The sequence below is a fragment of the Strix uralensis genome, chromosome 8, assembly GCF_047716275.1.
Source record: "Strix uralensis isolate ZFMK-TIS-50842 chromosome 8, bStrUra1, whole genome shotgun sequence".
In the NCBI taxonomy this organism is placed as follows: domain Eukaryota; kingdom Metazoa; phylum Chordata; class Aves; order Strigiformes; family Strigidae; genus Strix; species Strix uralensis.
This window is the reverse complement of record NC_133979.1, coordinates 1,560,631-1,583,403: the sequence shown is the minus strand read 5'-3', so window position 1 is coordinate 1,583,403 and position 22,773 is coordinate 1,560,631. Positions and strand designations below refer to the sequence as shown.

At 37.0% G+C, this 22,773-nt stretch overlaps 1 protein-coding gene across 1 annotated transcript in view; it reads left to right on the top strand.

The window, feature by feature from the left end:
- Nucleotides 1-22,773, top strand: part of LRRC7 (leucine rich repeat containing 7) — a 171,732-nt gene that overhangs the window by 98,497 nt on the left and 50,462 nt on the right. The window contains exons 7-12 of the mRNA XM_074875773.1: nt 7,309-7,372; nt 11,453-11,527; nt 14,344-14,488; nt 16,082-16,154; nt 21,583-21,712; nt 22,114-22,229. Of these exons, the coding sequence (XP_074731874.1) occupies nt 7,309-7,372; nt 11,453-11,527; nt 14,344-14,488; nt 16,082-16,154; nt 21,583-21,712; nt 22,114-22,229 (603 nt within the window). The remainder of the gene's footprint in view (nt 1-7,308; nt 7,373-11,452; nt 11,528-14,343; nt 14,489-16,081; nt 16,155-21,582; nt 21,713-22,113; nt 22,230-22,773) is intronic.

The window sequence follows — 22,773 nt, the reverse complement described above, 5'->3', positions numbered from 1 at the left end:
ATTGTGTTTCTTCATCCAAGTGCAGACATCTTATAGCAAAATCATTGATCTCACCAGAGCCATGTGTGTTTGCTAGATGGGAATTTGGCTCCAATGTTTAGTGACTGTTAGGGTGTATTTGCCCTGTGACTCTAATGTGCCGAAGCTCAAACTTCCCTCAAGGGATCATAATTCTGAAATTCACTGACAGAACAGCTGTATGTTTGCTATCACTTGTATTTTGAATGGTTTTAACTAGATATACTTTGAAATTTTGCAAACATGAATTTCTCATGGTTAAGGTGTCCATTGAAATTAGAATTTTAAGATAGATACAAGGTCAAGAAACACCCATTACTTTCTGGAAAAGAGACAGTACTTCAGTTGAGGCCATTTAATCCTGCAGATGGGCACATGCTTTCTTGTATCTTCCAGATAGCATTCCTCCAGATTTTTCCGAGATAGACAACATGAAATAGAAAATACCAAATATTAAGTGGTAATTTTCAGTTTTCTATCTCAAAGGATCCTTCAGGTAGTGGTTTGTAAGCCAAATGGGACATTTCAGGGTTATGAATGTATACATGAGGCATTATATAGCTCTAACATTCAGGAGAACAGTCTTAAGGTACTGGGTGGCAGTACCACGTGTATCCTTTGCTCGTAGGCACACCACTGATGCCAGCCCCTTTCCTGCCTTACAGAGCGGCAGGTAATCATTGCTTACTCTGCACACAAGTCCTTGCCCAGGTGATTCCAGCAGGCTGTTCTGCCAGCAGCTGCTGCTCCTCACTGCAGCACGTTCCCAAAGCATGAGGAGCAAGAAGCCATAAACGGGGACCCACAAAGAACGTCAGCTTGTGGGCCATGGGGCATATCATGAGAAGATTTGTGCACCAGATAAGGCGGGCTTCCATGGAGTTCAGTCCAGAAAGTGAAACACACATTAGCCTTGTTTTGACCGTGCAGAGCCAGTTACCATGACTAAGGTAGAGGAATCCAGAAAGTGGATGCAAAATAAAAAGAAAAAGGAGTTAAAAAAAAAATTAAAAAATTTATTTGTAAAGTCTTGATATTGCCAGGAGCTTTGCCCTGGCTAATGAGATTATCTCTGCGTTCTGTTTATTTATGTAATCAGTTAAACTGAGGTGGATCTGAACCAAAATGTAGAATGCCCTTCCTCAACGATTTGAAAGCTGTGTTGGGAAAGAAATTTGTGTGTGAACAAAGGTCAAAACTGTGAAGATTTCACCTTTCTCTACCATCAGTTGAGCAAATCTTTCCAGTCGTTGAGTGATCCATAACTGGGTCCTAAACTAAGGGATTAATTTTAGAGATCTGATCCATTTCCACCATAAACAAAACTGGTGGGAATGTAGGATCCTTTATGGAAGGCAGTGTTTTTAAAATCCTTACTTTTGCACGCAAACATTTTTTCCTGAAATCGGGTGTCCCTGTGTTTTTATTATGACTGAATCATGTAAGAGCTTGATTTCCAGTTTCTGTCTATAGGACTCTTGTCTTTGTGGTGCTTTTTATTTTAGGCCCTGGATACAGAATTAGGTGAAGTCGCACAAGTCTCCAGTGCCATTGGTTGTGTTTAGACACCTTCTGCACCAGCAGTTCCATCTTTTGGGCATTGAAATTGATTTTTCTCATCTTAGCATTTGAGAATGGAGAGTGCCCTTGCCCATCGCCTGAGAGTACAGTGACTCGAACGGCAGAGGATGTGGAGGCAGCAGATTTTCGGGCCCTAGAAATGGCAGCGTTGGGAGCATCAGCACGAGTAGACTGTGTTGAGGTAGTTCTCCCAAACTATATTATGAAACCAAATGATTCTGGTATACAAAGGCTGATGGAAGCTGCCTCTTCGTCCGGAATGTTTCATCCAGGTGAATACGTTGGCTGGTGTTCCCATGGGCTTGACCCAAGCAGCATTGTGTCCCGCCGTAGTTCTGGTAGCCGTGTGGCCAGGGCAGCCAGGGGGCTGCCTTGGGGGTCGGCTGTGCCTCACCTCTCTGTGTGTTAACCCCAGACCTTGCAACAGCAGCAGAGCAGCACACTGCCAGGACTGCCCCAGAGCTGCTGGGGCCGGTTGGTCTGCACAGACTGGATTGCTTTAGGCACCGTCCCCTGGCTCTGCTGTATTTGCTGCTTTGTGGGTTAATACTGCAGACTGCAAAATCCTTAACTTCTTCAATGTAATTAAAAGTTGTCATGGATGTTATTTTTGATAGTTAAAGATGAAGTAGACATTAGTATACATGTTATATACACTGGTTTAGCTATTTTCTCAGTTACATAATTCAATCCATGTGTAATGATATTTTGTATCCTCAAAATCAGTTTTTAAACATACTCTGTTATTTTGAAGCCTGGATAATACATAGATTCAATACTTTATGGTGGATTAATTTATACTTTCGGTCCTTTGCTTTATGCCATGTTTTATATTCTAGAAATTATGTAAATTATCTTGAGATTCACTGAAAACTAAGACTGAGTTTTCTTTGTAACCTTTTAAGTGATGTGTAAGTAAATAGCTCTTTGTGATTGTTATCATGCGATACTTTAGCCCTGGTTAAGATTTAGTTACTCTGCAACAGGTAAACTATTAAATACTAATTTTACAATATAACTTCCAAAGTGATTCATTAATGAATCTAAAGTTATGTTACAAGGTTTAAAATACTAAAACTGGAAGACACTCCTGAATGTGACAATTTAACAACTTTGAAATAAAGGTTACGGTGTACAACAAAAGTGTGAGAAAATATTATTTGAAATGAATACAGCCGATAACCCAGTAATGGCAACACACTTGCCTTTATGTGCTTTTTATTTCTTCAGAAAATAATGGTATCCATTTATCATAAACTCAAATGGAAATATAATTCTGTATGTTGTTGCACAAGGAAATAAGGGCATGTAACTGGTATAACTTCCTCAGTCCTGCCTTTGTGGAAGCATGACACACAAGAAGCATGCATTACTCACGTAGCAGTACTGTATTGCCTCTTCCATTGTACTTATCGTTGTCTACATCTGGTTGTGTCTCTGACACAATCGCTTTTCACTCAGGAATTTTTACCTGTCAGAGATACTTTTGTTATTCATGAATACAGTTTTTGATATGTGGATATAATTCAGATGTGATAGAAGTTTGTGATTGAAGGTTTGGATAAACCTTCACATAATCACCATCTCCCATCTGTCAGAAAGCTGACCAGGATTTTGATGAGAATACCGTGATTTCATTAAAATGATTTATGGCAGTTGACTCATTTTATTTTGACAGAAACTGTAAATGGAAGGCATTTTCCTGGTTATTTGAAGTATTTACAGTATGTAGATAAGTATCTTCTAAATAAGGCAGCAAAAACAAGCATGCAAGAATGTGAGCAAGTTATATTGGGCAATATATGTGATTACCATGAATTGTAATTAATACCACTGAATTGTATAATGTGATTTATAATCTATGGAGTGTGAATGTTTTAAAAACTATTGTGAGCAATGTTAATTTTTCTCCAAGTATTCAGTAATCTCTCTATGCTGGTTTTTGTGCATTTGTAGTTTTTTGAGAACTGTATTCCATTATTGCGTTTAAAAATGTAAAAAAAGATTCACCTTATTCTGAACCTACCATGAGGTCCACTTCCATGGCCAAGAATCAGATCTTCTCCATATAACTTTTGCAGTTATTTATGAATGGAAGAATAGATCCAAATGTGTTACGGATAAAGATTTATGTGAAAATTTTGGCTGCAAGTTTTATTAGCACATTAATTATATTACATTACATCATTTAAGCAATGAATATTTAACTGAGCATTACTCATAATTGCACCTTTCCTGTTCCACCTTTATAAAATGACCCCACATAAAAAATATAATGAATCTTTTCATAAGAAAAATATAAGTAATTACATGAAAGAGATAAAAATATCACAAGCTAATGAAAAATCTCATGTAATATTCCACTGGGTACATTTGGCAGTGTGGTTTATCTTTTGATATAGTACCCGCTAACTGAAATTAATCTGCCCCCATATAAATGTTACAGTCTCTGAAGCTATGTATCTGACTGTAGAAATTGCACAAAGTAATGTTTAAAAGTTGCTTTTTATGATGAATTTACAGTAGTAAAAATCAAAACTTACAGTAGAACTTCTGTTCAAAGGTAGAATACAGTATGCAACACACACATTGTAACTTAGGTTACCATTCCTTTCATCTTTGAAGAGTTTCAGAGTTTCACATTTCAAAATACATGTATATGTATAAACAGTAACTGTATATGTCAATAAGGGAGAAACGCTGCTGTTCAGTTTCTAGTCCCAGGTAGCAGGTACTGGTGGCCTTGTGGCTCGGGGTTTTGAGCACTTGAACGTGGGCATGGGGAGTCACTGTCCTTAGAAGCTTTTTTTGACTGTAACGCAGAATGGAATGCTGCCTGTGAAAGAAACTTCGTACAGTCTGTCAAAAATGTGTGTCACCTTTCCTGGTTTTTCGGTTGTGAAGGCACTGTACTACATAGTGCTTGTGAGTGTGTATACTGATAATGTTATAACTGAAAAAGCTCTAACATCTGCAGGTGTAAAGAACTATAAACTTGCAATGCTCAACGCTCACATGCTGACATGTTTCCTGTGGTGTAAAACCTTTGCGTGGTTCTAAGGGGTGAAACCTGCAGTCAGGATTTGTTAAAGGAACTTTGGTAGCATTTAAATGCTTTTCATGACTTTGTCATTCAGGCTGAGAGCGTGTGCACTACCTGACTGGTTAGCAAGCAGCTAGTCTTCAGAGGGGTCCAACTGATTCGTTTTAAGCAAAAATACTTTCGTTTCCAGAACAGCAACCAGTAAATTGTGGATAAGCAAGTGTAAGAATTTTTAGAAAACCTTGAGTCCAGTCTTGCAGACATGAACTGGCAGGGAGCGCACACATTAGTGCAAAGAATTCTTCTGAAATTAATGAGATTCTGTATGGTAATAAGAGTGTCCATAGTCATCAAGTTTTCAATTACAAATGTAATTACTTACTTCATTGAGTTCAATTAATTTAAAAATTTGTATACGATATTTACAATTTGTATCTAAATGTCAGAAGTCTAAACTAGATGAATAACAAATCAATTAAGACACAATGGTGAAAGTTTTAAGAGTAAGTTAGGCGGAACACACGTTTTTAGGGGTGCGTGTGTTATTTAAAGAGAAAGGGAATGTAACTGAGCTGGCTCGAGTGTGTTGCAGCTTTAGTAAACTCAGCTTTTGTCTGGATGGGTAAAATTTCAGTCAGCTTTTGCAAGACATTTCCAAAGAGAAGAACAGTGTAGTTAGAGCACCAGAGGGGTTAGAAACATTTTTCACTACTATGTTAATGGGGATTATAATATAAAATGGAGTAATTTCAGGGAAAGTGCAAAACCTTCCCTTTGTCTAGGTGTCTTCGTTATCTTTCTTCAGCATCCTCATCTGTGGCGCTGGTGGAATGCTTATTGCTTCCTGAATGGCTCCTAGCCTTCCAGATACTAAGGACTTACTGTTACAAGATAAAATATTTTCATTATTCCTTCTGGGTTTATAGCAAGAATGATTCAAAGTAATGAATACTATAAGACCAAAAATGCAGTAAGAAGTAGGTTGGGAATTGGGGAGCATGAATCAAGATTTATATTACTAAAACAGGGGTCTGTGGAAAGTGTATAGAAAGTCAGTTTCTGTTGGAGAAACTAAGTGCTCAATCTGGACTGAGCATAGATATATTGATAAATATTGCTTTGCAACAGTGGCAGACTTAACTCCTCCAGGCTGTAGGCTCAAACTACAACATCTTGTTTTGTACTTTGTAGTCAAAAAGTTGTTGTTACTTTTTCACTTAATTTTAATTTAGGTGCTAACCCCTTTGGAGCCGTGTGGGCAGCTACCATTCATTTTAGCAAACAAGCAAAAAGTATCTGTCACCTTCCTGTCTCAAAGATATTTGTGAACATTGATCAGATAGGTTGGAAAATATGTTGGAAAAGAGACATGGAATAGTTGTGGGACAGGAAAAAGAAAAATATAAAGAAACCATGTACAACAGTGAACTTGAGTGAATATGAATTAGGTGAACTATCAGAAAGTGTTAAAGTTAACGTGAATTAATCTGCCTTGGGGTGACTGTCAGCATAGAAAGGTGAAATGATTCTGGAAGCAGACTGTTGACTGTTTCTAGGTATTTCCAAAACACCAAACGATCAGCAAGAAATAACATATTTTCTAGGTTTCAGAGACTTGTTAGGAAACTGAGGTGGTGCAAAACTGGGCAAAAAAAGGACAGTAATGAACAAGTAGAAACATGAACACTTAGAAGATGATTTTAGAAAACTGTAAAGGTTATAACAGACATACAGTGACACAGAAGGCACTGAAGAAATCAGTAATATAGAACTATGTCCTGTATTACCAGTAGTTACAGAGTACTGGTAACATCAAAGGGCTTTAGGGCTTGGCACTGCACTTCCCAAAACTGTTGTGTAAATGCACTGGTATTGATTCCATTATCTAGCTTAAATTTTCTGTGTTTGAAAGTACTGCAGATAATGTTAGATGAAAGATAACAGCCTAAATACGAAAGACAGCAGGTTCTATCAAAAGGAATTATTCATTTGATTCAGTGGTGAACTATTTGCCTAAGAGGCCTAGATATATTTTAACAACAACTCTGTACAGAATGTTAATATCTGTAACATGCAGAAGCACACGTGATGCCTGATCTTAATTTGTGATCCTAAGATTCATTCCTTGAAATTATGCTGAAAGTGAAGAAATACAGTAGGTCAGTCAAAGTGTGTTTAATTAAAGACATCTAATTATATAACTTCTTAAACTTGAGAGCAGAATATTTATTTATATAAATATTTTTTTTTATGTTACTAACGTATCTAGCAAAAAAAGCTTCACCACTACCAAAGAATGGCATTTATATTTCTATGAATTTTTTTCTATGTTAGAAATCTAAAAGTAAAATTTGCTTGTAATAAATATGCAGCAGTGTTCTCTATCTAGCCCCATCACAACCTGATTTTTCCATAATTTAAATGTTAAAACAGGTCTATGTTTTTTTAGCCTTAGCATCTTTGATAATCAGTTTTACTTCTGATACAAATTGCAGAGATAAAATTGTCCAGAATGGAATATATTGTTTTAATTTGCATCAGCATCAAAGTGATGTAATTCTTTGTGCAGTAACAGTATCATTTGAACTTTATTTTTGTCTAAATAAAATTTGATTAACATTTTGCAAATAAAAATTTCATCGTAGATGTCTCCTAATCTTTTACAGGTCAATGCACAAACTGACTCAACTGGAGAGACTTGATCTGGGCAATAATGAATTCTCTGAACTGGTAAGAAACGCACCATTTTTTAATAGGAAGCCTGTGTGTTTTGGATGCTCTGTGCATGGGCATTTGACTTAAAAGGCATTATTGTATTGGGGCCACATGCTATGGTCACACTTCCTTGCAGAACAGAAGATCGATCATAGTTTGTGAGGTGAATGTTGATAATACAGTGTGCTTCATCTGTGTCGGGCTTCTGCAGTTCAGATCAAGATCACAGACAATTCTCACTCTGAGCTGGTTGCTCTGCTGGAATACCTCAACCTGGGATGAATCGATGATCTCAATATAAATACTTGTGTCAATTATGTGCTGATTTCTTAATACCTTTCATTGTATCTTGCAAATATTAGAAATTGCTATTAGAAGTAAATTTTGGACTCGAAAGCAGTTTCTGTCCCTAACTCCCCTCTAAGATGAGAATTGGGTTCCCTGAGATTTAATAGCTTTCAGGAATTTTCTCCACTATCAGTATAGAAAATAATCAAGTTGCTGTTGCCTTTAGGCATGTTTCTGCTACATCTATAGGAATTGACACTTCTCAGAAACAGTATGAGGGTGCTTAAACTGTGTTTTAAAATGTGCCTGTTTTTAAGGAGAGCTCACTGACTTCATCCTGCAGCAACTGTAAAGATGTTAAGAGAAGCAAAACTTAAAAAAACTGCAGCCTCATCTTTTTTGGGGCCTATCAGTGCTAGGGCTGTTCGGGAGGACCTGTGCTCTTGTAGGGCATCACATTAATACTGTGGCACTCACTATTGCACTGATGGTGAAATAAATGTCTGTGTGTGCTTTATCCACCAGCAGCCTGTCCAGTGACTGCTAGACCCTGGGAGCTGAACCCCTTTTCCTCCAGAGTCATTGAACAATCTGTAAAAATAGTCCTGCTGAATCAAGGCTTACAGTTTTGTGGGGGTGATATTTCCTGTAGCTTTAATTAAAATTCAGATAATTTCACTTTTTTGAAATGGCACCTAGCAGTAGAAAGCTGTAGCAAAGAGTCTACGTCTGGTTTATAGGCAGTGCTCTATCTTCTACCATTATGGTTATAACCCTCTCAATGTTTACTAATTTATACTGCTGTGTTAGGAGCAACTAGGTGATTTTTTAACTCAGACTCTTAATTAAAACTAGAAATCTTTTGCACAGATAAATAGAATAAAATTTTCAGAAGTGGTTTCTGGAATTCTGATCAAAAGATATAGGTGTATGCTTCCCAAATTCAGAGTGTGTCCTTTTTTGGGGGTGGGTTGGGGGTGGTTTGGTTTTATAGTCTTTTAAATAACTTCAACACCATTCTGTGTTTTTGCACTGTAGCATATGGTCCCCTAAGACTGGTAAATCAGGAGTCCAGTGGCCCCATACCGCTCTTAGGACCAGACTCCCTGAGTTGACTCGTTTTTCAGAAAGCTGGTCCAAAAAATGTGTGAACTAGAATCAAATGTCAGAAGCAAAATGGACCAAGAGACAAGGGAACAGCATGAATCTGCAGAAATGTCATAGGAAAAGTGGTACTGGTTTAAATCAAGATCACCTGGAAAAAAGGATCAAAAAGTCCTATTTTCATGGATTCTGAAAATCTGATTTGGGTTTCAATAGAAACTTCCTTCTCGTTGGAGAAAAACACTACTGGGACTGTGCTGGTGTGGAAGAGCTTAATTTCTTTGACAGTCCGTCGCTGGACTATTGAAGCCCCTCCCTTTGCACTGCAGGACTCTGTGCTCTTTGTACAGACAAACTGGAGCAAGAGGCATGGGGTGCAGAGTAAAGGTAGCTGAAGTAATTCTGCTCATTCATTTTCTGGAAGCAAGATTATACAAATCATGAGATAGGTATGTGCTCCTAAAATAGAAGTTGGCACTTCCTAAATAGCAGCCATATTCAAGTGACTTAATGTAATCAAGGAAAGGAATAAGTAATTTGTGTCACAGGTTTCTGGAAGACCGGAGCATGAAATCACAAGGTATGGATCAAGGATCTGGAATCTTCTATCTTTGAAGTGTCAAAAATGGCACCGGACAAATGATAATCAGCAATTGCAGTGCCTCTGGCTGGAAAGAGGAGGAAGGCTGGTGTAGTTCCTCCCAGAGTTTCAGGAGTCTGCTGTCAGCAGCAAGGCTTTAGATGAAATTTTGAAAGAAAGTAGTTAAAGGTAGGGAGAAAAGGAAGAGGAAAGAGGATAAAATGTAATATACTTTGATAAAAGATTAATGTCCGTCTTCAGACTGGTCACTAAGAAGCATTTCTTTACTGAGAGGGTGGTCAAACCCTGGGACAGGCTTCCTGGAGAGGTGGTCGATGCTCCCAGCCTGTCAGTGTTTTAGAGGCATTTGGACAGTGCCCTTAATGATACCCTTTCAGTTTTGGTCAGCCCTGGGTGGTCAGGCAGTTGGACTGGGTGATCCTTGTAGCTCTCTTCCAACTGAAATAGCCTGGTCTATTATATTCTATTCTAATTTAATTGTGTCAGTTTACATGGAAAATGAAAATGTTCTTCAAAAATGTGTCAACAGAAGCATTTCTAACAGAGACAAATAAATTTTTAATACCACTTATCAAAGCATTAGTTAGAACTCATCTGGGTTATGGTATACCATAATGCTGTGCCATAATCCATGCTCAAGAAATTTCAAATCAAACTGTAATATGTACAACATAGGAGTAGTCTGTTGCTTTGAGAAGGGTGTCTGTCTAATGAGAGGAATTTGAAAGAAAATTAAAGTTGAGAGGGGAAATGATGATTATCTATAATAACCTTAGTCAGTGAACACTCTGGAGGAATAAAGAAACATTAATCATCACAGGAGCAAATAGTATAAAATGACCATTAATCAATTTAGCCTGGAAATTAGAGTGGTTTAAACCATTGAAGAAACAGGAAATTTCAATAGAATTAGCCAAGGCAAAATAAATTATCTTTAAAATATTGCCTAATCGTTTTTTAATAGAAACACATTATGTGACAACATGGCAAACTGAGAGTTGAGCTCTCCAGATTAGCGGGTTCGTTCTTATGTGGTGATGCATTGGGAGCCTCTCCCATAACGTACCATGTGACCTGGGCAACTGGGAAACTGTATTTCTCATGGGAATTACAGATTTCCAAGGAACCTAGAGCACAGGAGATAATTAGGAGATCTCTCCTAAGGTCCTGTGACACTAGGCAGATACATTTGTTTCTAGCTGTGTTGAATCATTCCAGTGAAATAGCATTACAGTCTTTTAAAGTGCTAGAACCTGATTTAGTCACAACCAAATGAAATATTTAATACCAGTTTCTGGCAGACTTTGAAAAAAATCTCTACAACTTTAGAGAGCTAAGGTAAATTGAAAAGCTTGTTTTACCTGTGAAAACAGTGTTTCATGAAAAAGAAAAATACTGCTTAGGCTGAAACATGGAAATATTTGTGACCTGATAACTCTTGATTTTCACAGCTGTAATGAATGAAAAGTGATTTGGGGAATTGCCTTTTTCAGTTGCTCTCACTAATATCCTATAGTGTTGAAAAGAATAGAACATCTTAGATTAAAGTTTAATATTGTAATTTTAAGGCTTTATCATCGCATACCGCTATTTTAACTCCTGAGTATGACAATTGCAGACATTAAATCGTACATAAATGCAGTATATCCAGGAAAGTGTTCAGCAATATGCCTCTGTTAAGCTATTTTTAAGACTATAAATCATGCAAAAGGCAGAGTTTCACATGTGCTGCAAGATGAGATTTGGTCTTTCTTTTCAGTGCATTGTTTCTGAAGCTTCACAATTCTCACTTCTCTTACTTGCCGTGTTCAGAAATTGTGTACTGCCAGTAGACTGTTTAGAACAGAACTTCTAAGAAGTTTTTCTTTTCCAAAGGGTTCTTAAATTTTTCAAGTTTTGACAAAGAGCCATGGTGGTTAAATTAAATGAAATGAGCATCCTGTCCATGTCATTAACTAGCTGAGAATCTGATGTGGGTTATAAAAGGACAAAAAAAAGGAAGGTGAAGAGGGAATCTTTTTTTTTAAAGAAAATATTGATTTATATTTAAATAAAAACATACAGATTTAATTAACTGTCCATAATACCTTTTTTTTTTTCAGCCTGAGGTTCTCGAACAAATACAGAATCTAAAGGAGTTGTGGATGGATAATAATTCTTTGCAAATACTACCTGGGGTATGAACATTTATTTTATGTAATTAAATTATTGTGTGATATAGTGAACTATTTACCTTGCAGTAAGTAAATGCATGTGCATTTCCTTGAATGAGCACATATTCCTAGCTCATATAGTCGTTAATTATTGTCAAGAAATACAAGTCTCGGCATAGCCATTCATGTGAAAATCTTTCAAATGTTGTGTTATTACGTGATAGTGGGGATGGGCCTGTTTTATTTAATCCTTGTGTAGTTTTCATGGTGAGGGGAAATTGTTTCCTATTGTCTTCTCGGTCACCATGCATTAACTAGCAGTTTGATAAAAACCCATGAGTTTTAGAAAGGAAGAGGAAATATTAAGTAATCTAAATAAACTTAAAAATAACAGATGGTATGTATAGATTCAACTATACTAAAAGCAAATCTGAGGCAGTGGAATGAAGGTGTATTTCTCTAGAAAGCACTCCATTTAGAAATGGAATAAAAAATACTTTATAATCTAAACATTAGGGTTATGGTTGTATATTAGTGCTGTTTCTGAGTTGTTGCTACCCCACAGTAGAACTTTGATTCTCAGTTTTTATTGCCATAAATTATTTGAGATTATCACTCTAAAATACCTCCATTGATTATGACTGGATACCTCCACTGATTGCGAAGGGATCCCCATCATCAGCATTTTATCCCACAGGTGACAGATCCTGTTTCACACAATAGTGCTGCAGGGAAAATGCAGAACTAGATCTATCTAGCACAACCATGTCTAGGTGGTAAGAGGAGTAGTACTTTCTCTGTCAGCTTTGAACATCTGTTAATCAAAATTCAATTATTTGCATTGAACAATGATGGATTTTGTCTTAAATAGATTACAATAATTTTTTATTTTGTGTTAAGCAGGGTATTTGCACAGAAAATGTTCATTCTCAGTCACTCTTCAAATATCCACTTTTTGAGTCATCGGTTAGTGAAAAGAAAAGCTGATGTTGAAACCACTCTGTGATACTGAAACCAGATGGAGATAGGAACAGAAATATTGTAGTATTGTTGCTGCAGTGTGACTGAGTAGATCAAATATCAGATATACAAGAATGTGGGCACAAACATTTTAACCATTATTCTGTTTCTTTTCTGTTCACAATGAAATTGGTTGATATACTCAGTGCTAAAATGTGTTCCAAACACAGTCCTGCTGAGCTATCATAATTCCTGAAGAGGGTATTTAGAGTTGAAGATGTTCAGTAGATCATGGAACTGAATCCCAAGGAGTGTAATTATTTTCTGTGAATAATTCATGTTTCCTGAATCTGATTCTAGTAGACTCTAGATGATGTTTTATGAAAGCCTTCTCCAAAACAAGAGGTTTAAAACAGTTAGTATTAGCTTTAAATTTGAACTTTTAAAAATAGAAAGGAAATACCAACTGGTAATTGATTTTAAGATTTAGGGATTTGCCAGGTTTCCAATGTTAATAATTCATTTTTTTGAAAAGTAGTCTGTGCTAGAAACAAAGATTGTATTCAACTATTAATATGGGTAGAATAGCAAAGGTTGGGGTGAAGGGGAGATTTTTCCCTTTATACAACAACTCGGATGTGATTAAAGATAACAAAACTGCTTTCTTGGAAGCAGAGAGCAGATCTCAGCAAGGTAAGAGATAAAAAAGCAAGCTATAATCATATTGTTTTGAAAGTACCTGTAGATGAAGCGATCTAAAATTATTTTCCTTTTTCATGTGTACAGTAAATAACCACTAAAAGTGTATGTAGATAACTAAAAAACCCACTCCCATGAGCATTTATAGAATCCATACACTTCACGAGTGATTCCCATGGCTTTCCCAAAATCCATAAAGGAAGTTCCCTCAGAGGCCATGAATGTTTATTCATCTGGTTTGAAACAAAATTTGATATTCCTCATTTAACTTGTTTGTTACCAAGGAGGTAATTCCTGTGTATCACAAAGTATTTCTGTGGATGCAGAGTGCTGGAGCCCCACGGTAGCTCTCAGTAACAGTGTTGTGCTGCCTTGTCTCGCTCCTGCTGTGCAACCCTCCCTGCTGGGGCTGCTCTGCCACGGGGTCATGGATCCAGCACCTGCTCTAGACTCACCAGTGACGCTGCTTTGCTCTTTCACCTGGAGGTTTTCGTTTATGGAAAACAGCAGCATCTTTGTTGTTGATTTTCTTGGTTAAGTTTCACATCTAGAATGCAGCGACTGTCTTGTGATAATGGATCAAGAAGCAGGTTGCTTCACAGGATTCAAACTCTGACATGCTCCACAGATTTTCAAAAAGATGAGGGAAGAATTCCTGTCACGTTGCTCATTGATGTTACAGCTGCAGTTAAACACTGTACGCACAAAAGTGTACTATTGGGGTTAAAGCTCATAATTGAACTATGAATATCTAAAGTCTAATTTTAGGTTTTATAAAATTCAGTTTTGACACAGAAAAGCTTTACCTGCACGTCTAGCCTCAGTGATCTTCAGGGCTGCTGAGTAAATTGTGAGTAAATGTCCCTTGGATCTGTGTCCAGATGAAGAAATAATAGAGCAGTGTGACTGAGAACTTCAACTTTGAGCAGATTTAATGAATCTGGAACACATTAATTAGTTTGGTATGTGTGGTTTAGTTTGGTACAGTTCCTTTTGCAGTCACCTGAACAGGAAGGCTGTTAGACCACCACTGATACTGCTTCAGTGAAATAACTCTTGTAAAAAGGACGCTGAGATAACTGAATGTAAGCCTGTATTACTATTGTTTGTCTTTAATTAAACTGAGAAACTGGCAGGCGGTGTGTATCTGTTCAAGTAACACTTTGTAACATGCTATTAAGTCTATAGGGAAGTTAAAACAGCTCGTGTACCTGGATGTGTCAAAAAACAGGATAGAAACTGTTGATTTGGACATATCAGGATGTGAAGGACTTGAAGATCTCCTGTTGTCATCCAATATGTTGCAGCAACTGCCAGACTCCATAGGTGAGAAAAGCTCAGGATTTCTTGTAATCTTTTACAGTTGAGCACTTCATTTATATATTTTTTCGATAATTATGAGACTTCATAATAGCTCTATACATCTGGGTATTTCTTTTCAGTCTAGATTCTTTATATTTTCTTTGGAAATAGTTGAGGTCTTTCCTCTCCTGTATGGTTTCCAGCCAATGAGCCCACTGTATTGTCATCAACTTTTTCACTTTCCTAGTGTGTCCCTTTGAACATGGAACTGTTCAGTTCCCCAATTTTAAATCAACTTAGTCAAGATTCCAAAATGTATTGCTAATTAATAATACTGTGCTACACAAATGTTACTAGATGTATTTTACAGCTGTTTTCCATTTTGGTCTTTTACATCTCACCATAAATTCTAGAATTTTTGCTTTATGTGATTTTCTGATATGCACATGCAGATTGATTTTTAGAGGGCATTTAGCTCCTGTACAAAAGGAATAAATGTTTACATTCTGAATTACACATTCTTGCAATGAAGATATATTCAGTTCTCATTTCCAAATTCCTATTATTAACTGGTAATAGATTTAATAGGAGTAAGGCAAAAAGAGTCATTTTAATACTGCATTTTCAGATGAGGGCTTGCTGAAATCCATTTTGGTGGAACTTTTTCATCTTAAAAGAAAATTTTGTTGGAATCTAGATGTTTCTTGGAACATGTTGATTTTGAAAAAATTTCCAACAAAAACGTTCTGCAATTGAAATGAGCAGTGTTTCTAGTATGCCTTTTAATTATACTTTTCATTTGCTTCAGCCTTCGTATTATGGCACGTTAACATTTTTCTCTATATTAGTGATTAATTTATATTATTCCCAGTGTTAATTACAAATAACCATTTAAAAAATGCTATTTCAGTCTATCCAGAAATCTTTCAGGGAAAAAAATAACTTCCAGAACATAGAAATCTGTTTCAAGCTGTTTCTAGCACTGTAGTGCAATAGTTTTCCCATTTTTTCTGTCTTTATTTTTTATTGTTTTTTGATGTTATGCACTGGTAAAGCAGAAGTTTCATTCCCTTCTTCGTAAATGTTACCCAGCTGTGCATCTTCTTACACTTAGATTTATAATAATTCTCTTAATTATAAGAATTAACTGCATATACAAATGCATTCAGGATTGGTTCTGGTTTTCTGTCTATACCTACATATTGTGAAGCTTTATAAATGTGGCATTTACTTCAGTAATTCTCCTGATGTCCTGTTATGACCTGAGCACCTTTTAATTAAGGCAACAGGACCTGAATTTGATTGAAACATGAATAGATAAGTAGAAATACTACTCTTCCTACACGGATAGGAGACTATTTTCTTTTTTACAGTTTTTTCAAGACTTGAGAAATACACTTGCAGTTCAGTTTAACATTTAATCAGTGCTTCATTTTGGTGAAACATATTTTCAATGGGACAAAAATGTGGCTATGTACTGTCCTATATGGTTTCTAAAATCTAGATCAGAGTTATTCAGTGTTAGAAATCATTGTTTAAGGATACGGGAGATTACAGAAAGTAAAGAAGATTATTGTGAAATATTTTTCTATTACTTCTTCCTTACCTGTTTTGTAGGACTGTTGAAAAGGCTTACAACTTTAAAAGTAGATGACAATCAGCTTACAATTCTGCCAAATGCAATTGGAAAGTGAGTATAAGTCTCATGATTTTCAATATTAAGTAAAATATGTTTTCCATTTCCGGTTTGCAGAATGTGGTTTTTTTAAAATAAAAAATAAGACAAAGATGTACTGAATTATAAAATCATTTCAAAATGTGTTCTTAACACCCAGCTTATAACATTTAAATTTGGAGCAACACTATTACTTCTGTGGACTTTCAGTGGCGTAAGTGGTAAGAAGATGAAATGTATCGTATTTTCCAAGGAAAAGAACAAAGATATTTTTCTGTATGAATCACTTGCAATTTAAATGATTAGAGCAGCAAAAGTAGAAGAAATAGAAGTATTTGGGGGAATACGTCTGTTTCCATAGCAACAGCCAGTACTTGAAGCTGGAAAGAAAATGGCTGTAAGCCTCATATATGTGAAGATTTCTTAAAATATTGAAGTAGCATAAATGAAAAAGTCATGACAATTCCATAGGTTTATACATCAAAATGCGAAAGTATCATCTAAGTGATCTTACTATGAAAAGCACTAATGATGCCCTTTAGCTATTATTTTGTCAGCTGTTACATGATCACTGGTACAAAATTCTGTCTTGTATTGCTGTGTGTCTTGAGCTTATTGCTAAATGAAATCTGCAATTTATTGTACGATCGAGGCCAATGCAAACCTGTCTCCAGGTGTGGAAATAGGTGATGCCTTATATTGGTCCACCCCACACATGTCCCTTTCTAGCAGAACATACCTTTAGCATTGATATTTTTGTAGGATGCCTCTTCCTCTACATATTTGACTTCTGAAATTCTATATAAACTGGTATTTGTAAATATTTCAGCATATGTGGTCGCTGGCTGCCTTCTGTGACTATAGCACTAGAGTTTTCATTGTCCCCCTTGCACCAGCAGTGGTATTCATGCAGAAGAAACAAGAGGTCAGCCTCAGTAAGGATTGTGTGTGGTGTGACTGAACACGTGGTTACACCATTCACACCAATTCTGCACTGTCAGCACGAAACGCTGGGCGTGGGGCATCCCTGAGCTGAGTTGCACTCAGACACTGTGCCTTCACTCGCAGTGCAAAAACCCTTCTCAACAAACTGATCAGAAGTAGGTTTCTTAAGCCAGGGCTTTTCTGAGGCTTCCAAAATTAAAGCCTAGAAGGCTTCATTGAGACTTGTCTGGAAATATGATAGTACAGTGAGGTCTCTGGAATAGAAGCAATCTCTAACCTGCACAGCCAGTGCTTTACTACTCCCGCACCTATTTTATAGCAATAATTTCTATAAAAATTTAGTTGTTGGTATGTCATTCGGGGAAATATATATCCAAATTTGTGAACTATTACAGCTGTAGCAACTGAAAGCTCAGGTTTGGCTTACCGTGCTGTACTTCTTGCAGTGTCTTTAGATTTATGTGATATTCATGGAAGGTATTAAAAGTTGGTTACATGAATCACAAAAGGGCAAATCTTTGCTACACAAATCATTGTGTATCAGTAAGTTCTGATAGGCAGTGAAAGCTCGTGAGGCTCAAAGCTGTACTGGACACTCTGCAAAAAGGTTGATATAATGTCCAACATTAATAATTTTAGGGGTCAATTTTTAAATCCTTTTAAAACCTTTCTTGTTTATTAAATTGCTCAAATTGAAGGGGTTGAATTGCTCAAATTGAAGGGGAACCCCTCTTTTTTTTTTAACCTAATATCTGTTCAGTATTGTTTGTCATGGAGCCTTAATTACATTTTTGAAGATGCATACTGATGCTCTAAATGGTGTATATGCAGAGCAGTAGGCTAATCACCTAATATTATCACATTATTTTTGAGTGATTGGTTGTGCTTTTTAAGTGAAGTACTTTCTCTCGTTTAATGAGGACAGTGTCTCCCACATCAAAATGAACTTCCTTGCTCTGACTCATCCATTTGGATAGTTTCCTACTGGGTCTCTTTCTCCTAAATAGTATAGTAGTACCCACTGCAGAGTGTATTATTGTCACACAAAGATGAGCAATGTGGAGGAGGGAACTCTCCCTCCAGGGATCAGTTTCATGATGAGCCACAGAGCACTTCAACACTGTCTGAGTTGATGTTACTAATAGTGAACCACCACCCTCATTTTTGGCAGTCTTCTTCAAAGGGCAAGCCGGTAAGTGGCATTTGGAGTTTGATCCTGCAAGATACTACACACAGTAGACCCAGCTTAATAAAACATACCGCATAAAATCAGTGGATTCCCATTGATTAAGTACTTTACCAAACTGGACCCGGAGGTTTAACGGTAGGACCTGAGTGAATGCACATGCTTCCCTTTGTGGGTAGGAAGGCATCACAAGGGCAGATGTGACCCGTACATAGGTAACGGTGCAGTGGCTTGAGAGTCGGGGTGTTGTGTTAGATGTGTGGTTTGTGTGTGTGTCTAGTCTGTACCGTATCTGACCGTACCAGAGGCTACCAACGCAAGTGTAAACTTGTATTCCTGTGGCTGCAGGATTCCTTTTGCCCGAGGTTGGACAAATAATGGGTGTAGCTAACTCAGGATTTAGGCCACTTTGGCAGTTACCTGGGTGCTGTGGCTGTTGGGAGAAAAGGGCTGTGACTGTATGAAATGGGTCTGAGATGGGTTGGAACTACTCTTTTATTTGTGGCAGTCTTCATTCTTCGTGAATCTCTCTCTACTAACGGGTCTAAAAAGATTCCTCATCTACCTTAGGAGACGTGCTGTGAACTGCCTCGTTTCAGTGCCAAACTGAACAGCAGGTGCATATCTGATTTTTGTCTGCCTGCCTTTAAACCTATCAAAATGGTCTGAATTTAGCCCAAGAAGACAATAAGGTTAATGATATTTTAGCTAAACTAGCATTGTCAGAATGATAGCTGTTGTTATCAGCTTACTTTCATGCACAATCCATGATGAATGAAAAATCACTTTCTGAAGTGCATATTTTTTTAACTATGGTAGTTACAGAGATAAAATATAGTTTCACACTGGCTTTGTTGTTTTTGTTGCAGCCATCTTCGTTTGTCTGCTGATGACGTCTTCAGGAAGGAAGGAAGCTGAGAATGTCTCTGTCAGACAACACCTTTCAAATAAAATTCTGTTGTCTGATAAAGTCATTCTTCACTGTCAGGGAAACTTTCACAGCTACAGTTCAGAGTATCAGATTTTCCGACTGCCATTGGAAACATAGCAGTTCTCAATTAGCTTATCTATTTTCAAGCTTTTCTGGTTGTGTTACCATCAGTAAAAGGAAGAATGTGTGCATCTTGCAATTTAACAAGCTTTCCAGTTGGACTTGCCTTTGTCAAGCTCATATTCTGTGTGAAGTAGGTAAACATGACTGAATTTTGCCCTTACTGAAATGGTTTTGTATCTAGTTTGAAATAAATTGTGGTGGATACAAAGCTGGTAATAAAGAAAAGCTACAACCAAAACCTGGCAGAGCTTTTGGATATATTCCATGCATCTCTTTCACTGATCACTGTATGACTCACTTTGGCTTTTTGGTCTACTGAAATACAGCAATTAGAGGAAAGTTCTGAGAATTCCATGTTAGGAATAGCTATTTCTGGTTTCATGTTTCGTAAAATTTCAAGGCTGAAAGACCTTTTTTTAATTAAGAAACTGGAATAAAGGTAAGTTAGACATACGGTGAAGGTCCAGTCCTGCAGCTGTGACTCGTACTGAGGAACAAGGTTTGTAGCAGAAGTAAACTTTTTATCAGACCGACCAAAACATTTGGAAAAAAGACAGACAATCTTTTGGGCACCTAATCCCTTTGTCAGTGGACAGTTTGATGACAAACACTGAGGAAGAAATAATTGCTTGCCATTTAACCTTACTATTAATTAAAGCACTTGAGAGAAAAAGATAGTATGTGTGGAGCAGAAAAGGGGCAGCAGAAGCAGAGAATGATGGCATTTGTAATGGGTCACAAAACTTTTATTCCTTGAGCTGAATGAGCAGTGCAGTACAGCATTCATTTTAAGGATTTTTATATCCAGCCTAATTTTTTAAGAGATTCAGTAGATAAATACATAAATATTCTGAAGAAATACGTGTGTGTATGTGCATAATATATATGTAATATGTATGTATTTTTATATATCTATATAACATGTATTACATAGATATATTCCTGCTTGTAAGTGTTATTTGCATTAGCAAAGGTCAAATTGTTGATTCTTAATCACCAAAGTAAGATTGATGTTTGAGTGTTGCCTGATACCACCTGCTGTCTTCAGGGAAAAAGCCAACACTCTGAAGAGTCCTGAGGGTGGTGTGAGTGGCTAGGACAGGGTCCCGAAGAGCAGAAAAATGCCTCTGAAGGCTGTTTTGTACCAGAGCGGTGGTGGGTGGGGAGGGCCAAGCGCTGACCTGCACCGGGTCAGCTCTCTTGGCATTTCCATGGCTTTCATTCTGCATAGGTTGTGTCGGAGCAGGTGCTGGCTTTTATGAGGTGGCCCACTTTCATTTAGGACTCAGTAGTAAAGCTTCAACTCATTTCACAACCTCTTCGTGGGTAATAAAATGCAGGGATACACTGCCTGGCAGTTCCGTGCACTAGGAAGCTGCACGTACCACGTCCTGGTACTGCGGGCTGTGCCTAATCCAGACTTCAGCTCAACAGGGGAGTTCCTGGCAGCTGTCTCGATTTCATCCTCTTTCCTGAAAATGTGATTACGTGGAGGAAAGGTCAGGTCTCCTTCTTTTCACAGTTTGACAGAGTACACTAATCTAGGAAAAAAGATACAAGACAAATAGAGATTATTTCATTTTTTTAAAAGAGAGAACTTCAGTGTCAGAAGATTACTCCGGTCTGCTTTGTTTTGGTCCTTGCCATACAGATGCCCTTTTGAGATCCCTTTTTAGCCAGCTTTCTCCACATGTGAAAGATAAGCACTTTAACAAGAGCTGTGTCAGACTAACAGGTTGAGATTACTTTGCCGAGTTTGGATCCAAGCTCATCTCTTTTCACGACTGATCTGTATTAGAAGTGATGTCAAGTGCATCAGTTGGAACGTACCCTGAAGGCAATTTCTGCTTCCCTTCCCTTTGCTCTCACCAGCGCTATTTCTTTACCTGTTGTCTTTCTTTGTGTGTTAAGATTATAAACTTTCTGGTTTCATTCTTCAGCTTAGTATGAATTGCCCTGATCACTGTCTGTTTGAAGTACTTGGAATACATCCTTACTACAAAGAGTAAAAACGATAATGTGGGCAAACTAAGTGGTCTTTCTTAAACTGCCTTACTGGATAAGATTGATTAACAGTGTCCTTAATACTAGTCCTAAAATCACATTATTGTAGACTTTTCCTAGGGAAATCTGCAATAAAGGTTCCCTCTTCAGGACATGTAGTGGTGTGGTGCTTTAAAGCTTTCAAAGGTTTTAGATTGTTAATTTTTGTTATCTAGTCCTTGTATAGCATCTAACAAGTGTATTTACAATTTCAGTTTATCTTTATTAGAAGAATTTGACTGCAGCTGTAATGAGTTGGAGTCCTTGCCTTCTACCATCGGCTACCTTCATAACCTGAGGACATTGGCTGTGGATGAGAATTTCCTTCCTGAACTGCCCCGAGAAGTGAGAAGCTGATTCTGTTTTTAAATTACAGATTGAAATGTTTTGTGGTAGGCACAAGATTTCACCCCTGCTCAGACAAAGTATCTGTTAAAGCAATTGTTTCTGCATGATGTCGAAGACCAAATCCTTCTTACAGGCTCAATAGTAAAATAGTAAAACCAGTAAATGAGTGAATTCATGTAAAGTTGAGAGTCTCACTCAGAAGAGTAGTGCAGGTAACCAGAGGCGTCTCCCTGATGTTACTGACAAAGGGAGGGCATTATTTTTCTAACTAGATTCTGTATTTTCTGCTTTTTGTCACTTACAGTAAAAACACAATTTGGCCACCTCCTAACATAAAAAGCGATAATAAATTTTATCACAGTAGGTATCCTAACATCTTTGGTTTTTCATTCCTATAGATTGGAAGCTGTAAAAACGTAACAGTGATGTCTCTGCGCTCTAACAAGCTTGAATTTCTTCCCGATGAAATTGGTCAGATGCAGAAGCTGAGAGTGTTAAATCTGAGCGATAACAGGTACAGTTCCCCTGATTTTTCAAACCCATTATAAGAATTTATTTTTAAAAAATTTTAAACTATTCTTTTTAGGTATTTGTGAAAATACATTTATATAAAATACATTTTAAAATAAAAGAATTATATTTAGAATAGCTTTATTTAAAGTATTTAAACTATTTAAATTATAAGGAAAAAGTCTTGAATTTTTTTTTTTTTAATCTTAATGATTTGGTCTTAGTTCTACTGATATCCAAAGACAAACTTGAATGGGGCCAAGATCTGGGTATCAGTGTTTTAACAGATTAAAACCTGTTTACTTCTTTTATCTCCTGCTGTTTCCATGTGGAAGTGTGATATTTGTCTTTAAAATTGTGTATAACTTTATAATATTTAATGATTAAAAAATTGTGACAAGCTGATATATAGGAAATCATTAAATGTGAGCACACTAGCATGTTACCCTGCCTCCACTGAAATCAAAAGAAAATTTTCTGTTTCCTTCAGCAGAACAAAGGTTTTGTCAAAAACCCAAATTCTTCTGTTCTTATGCACGTGACTATTC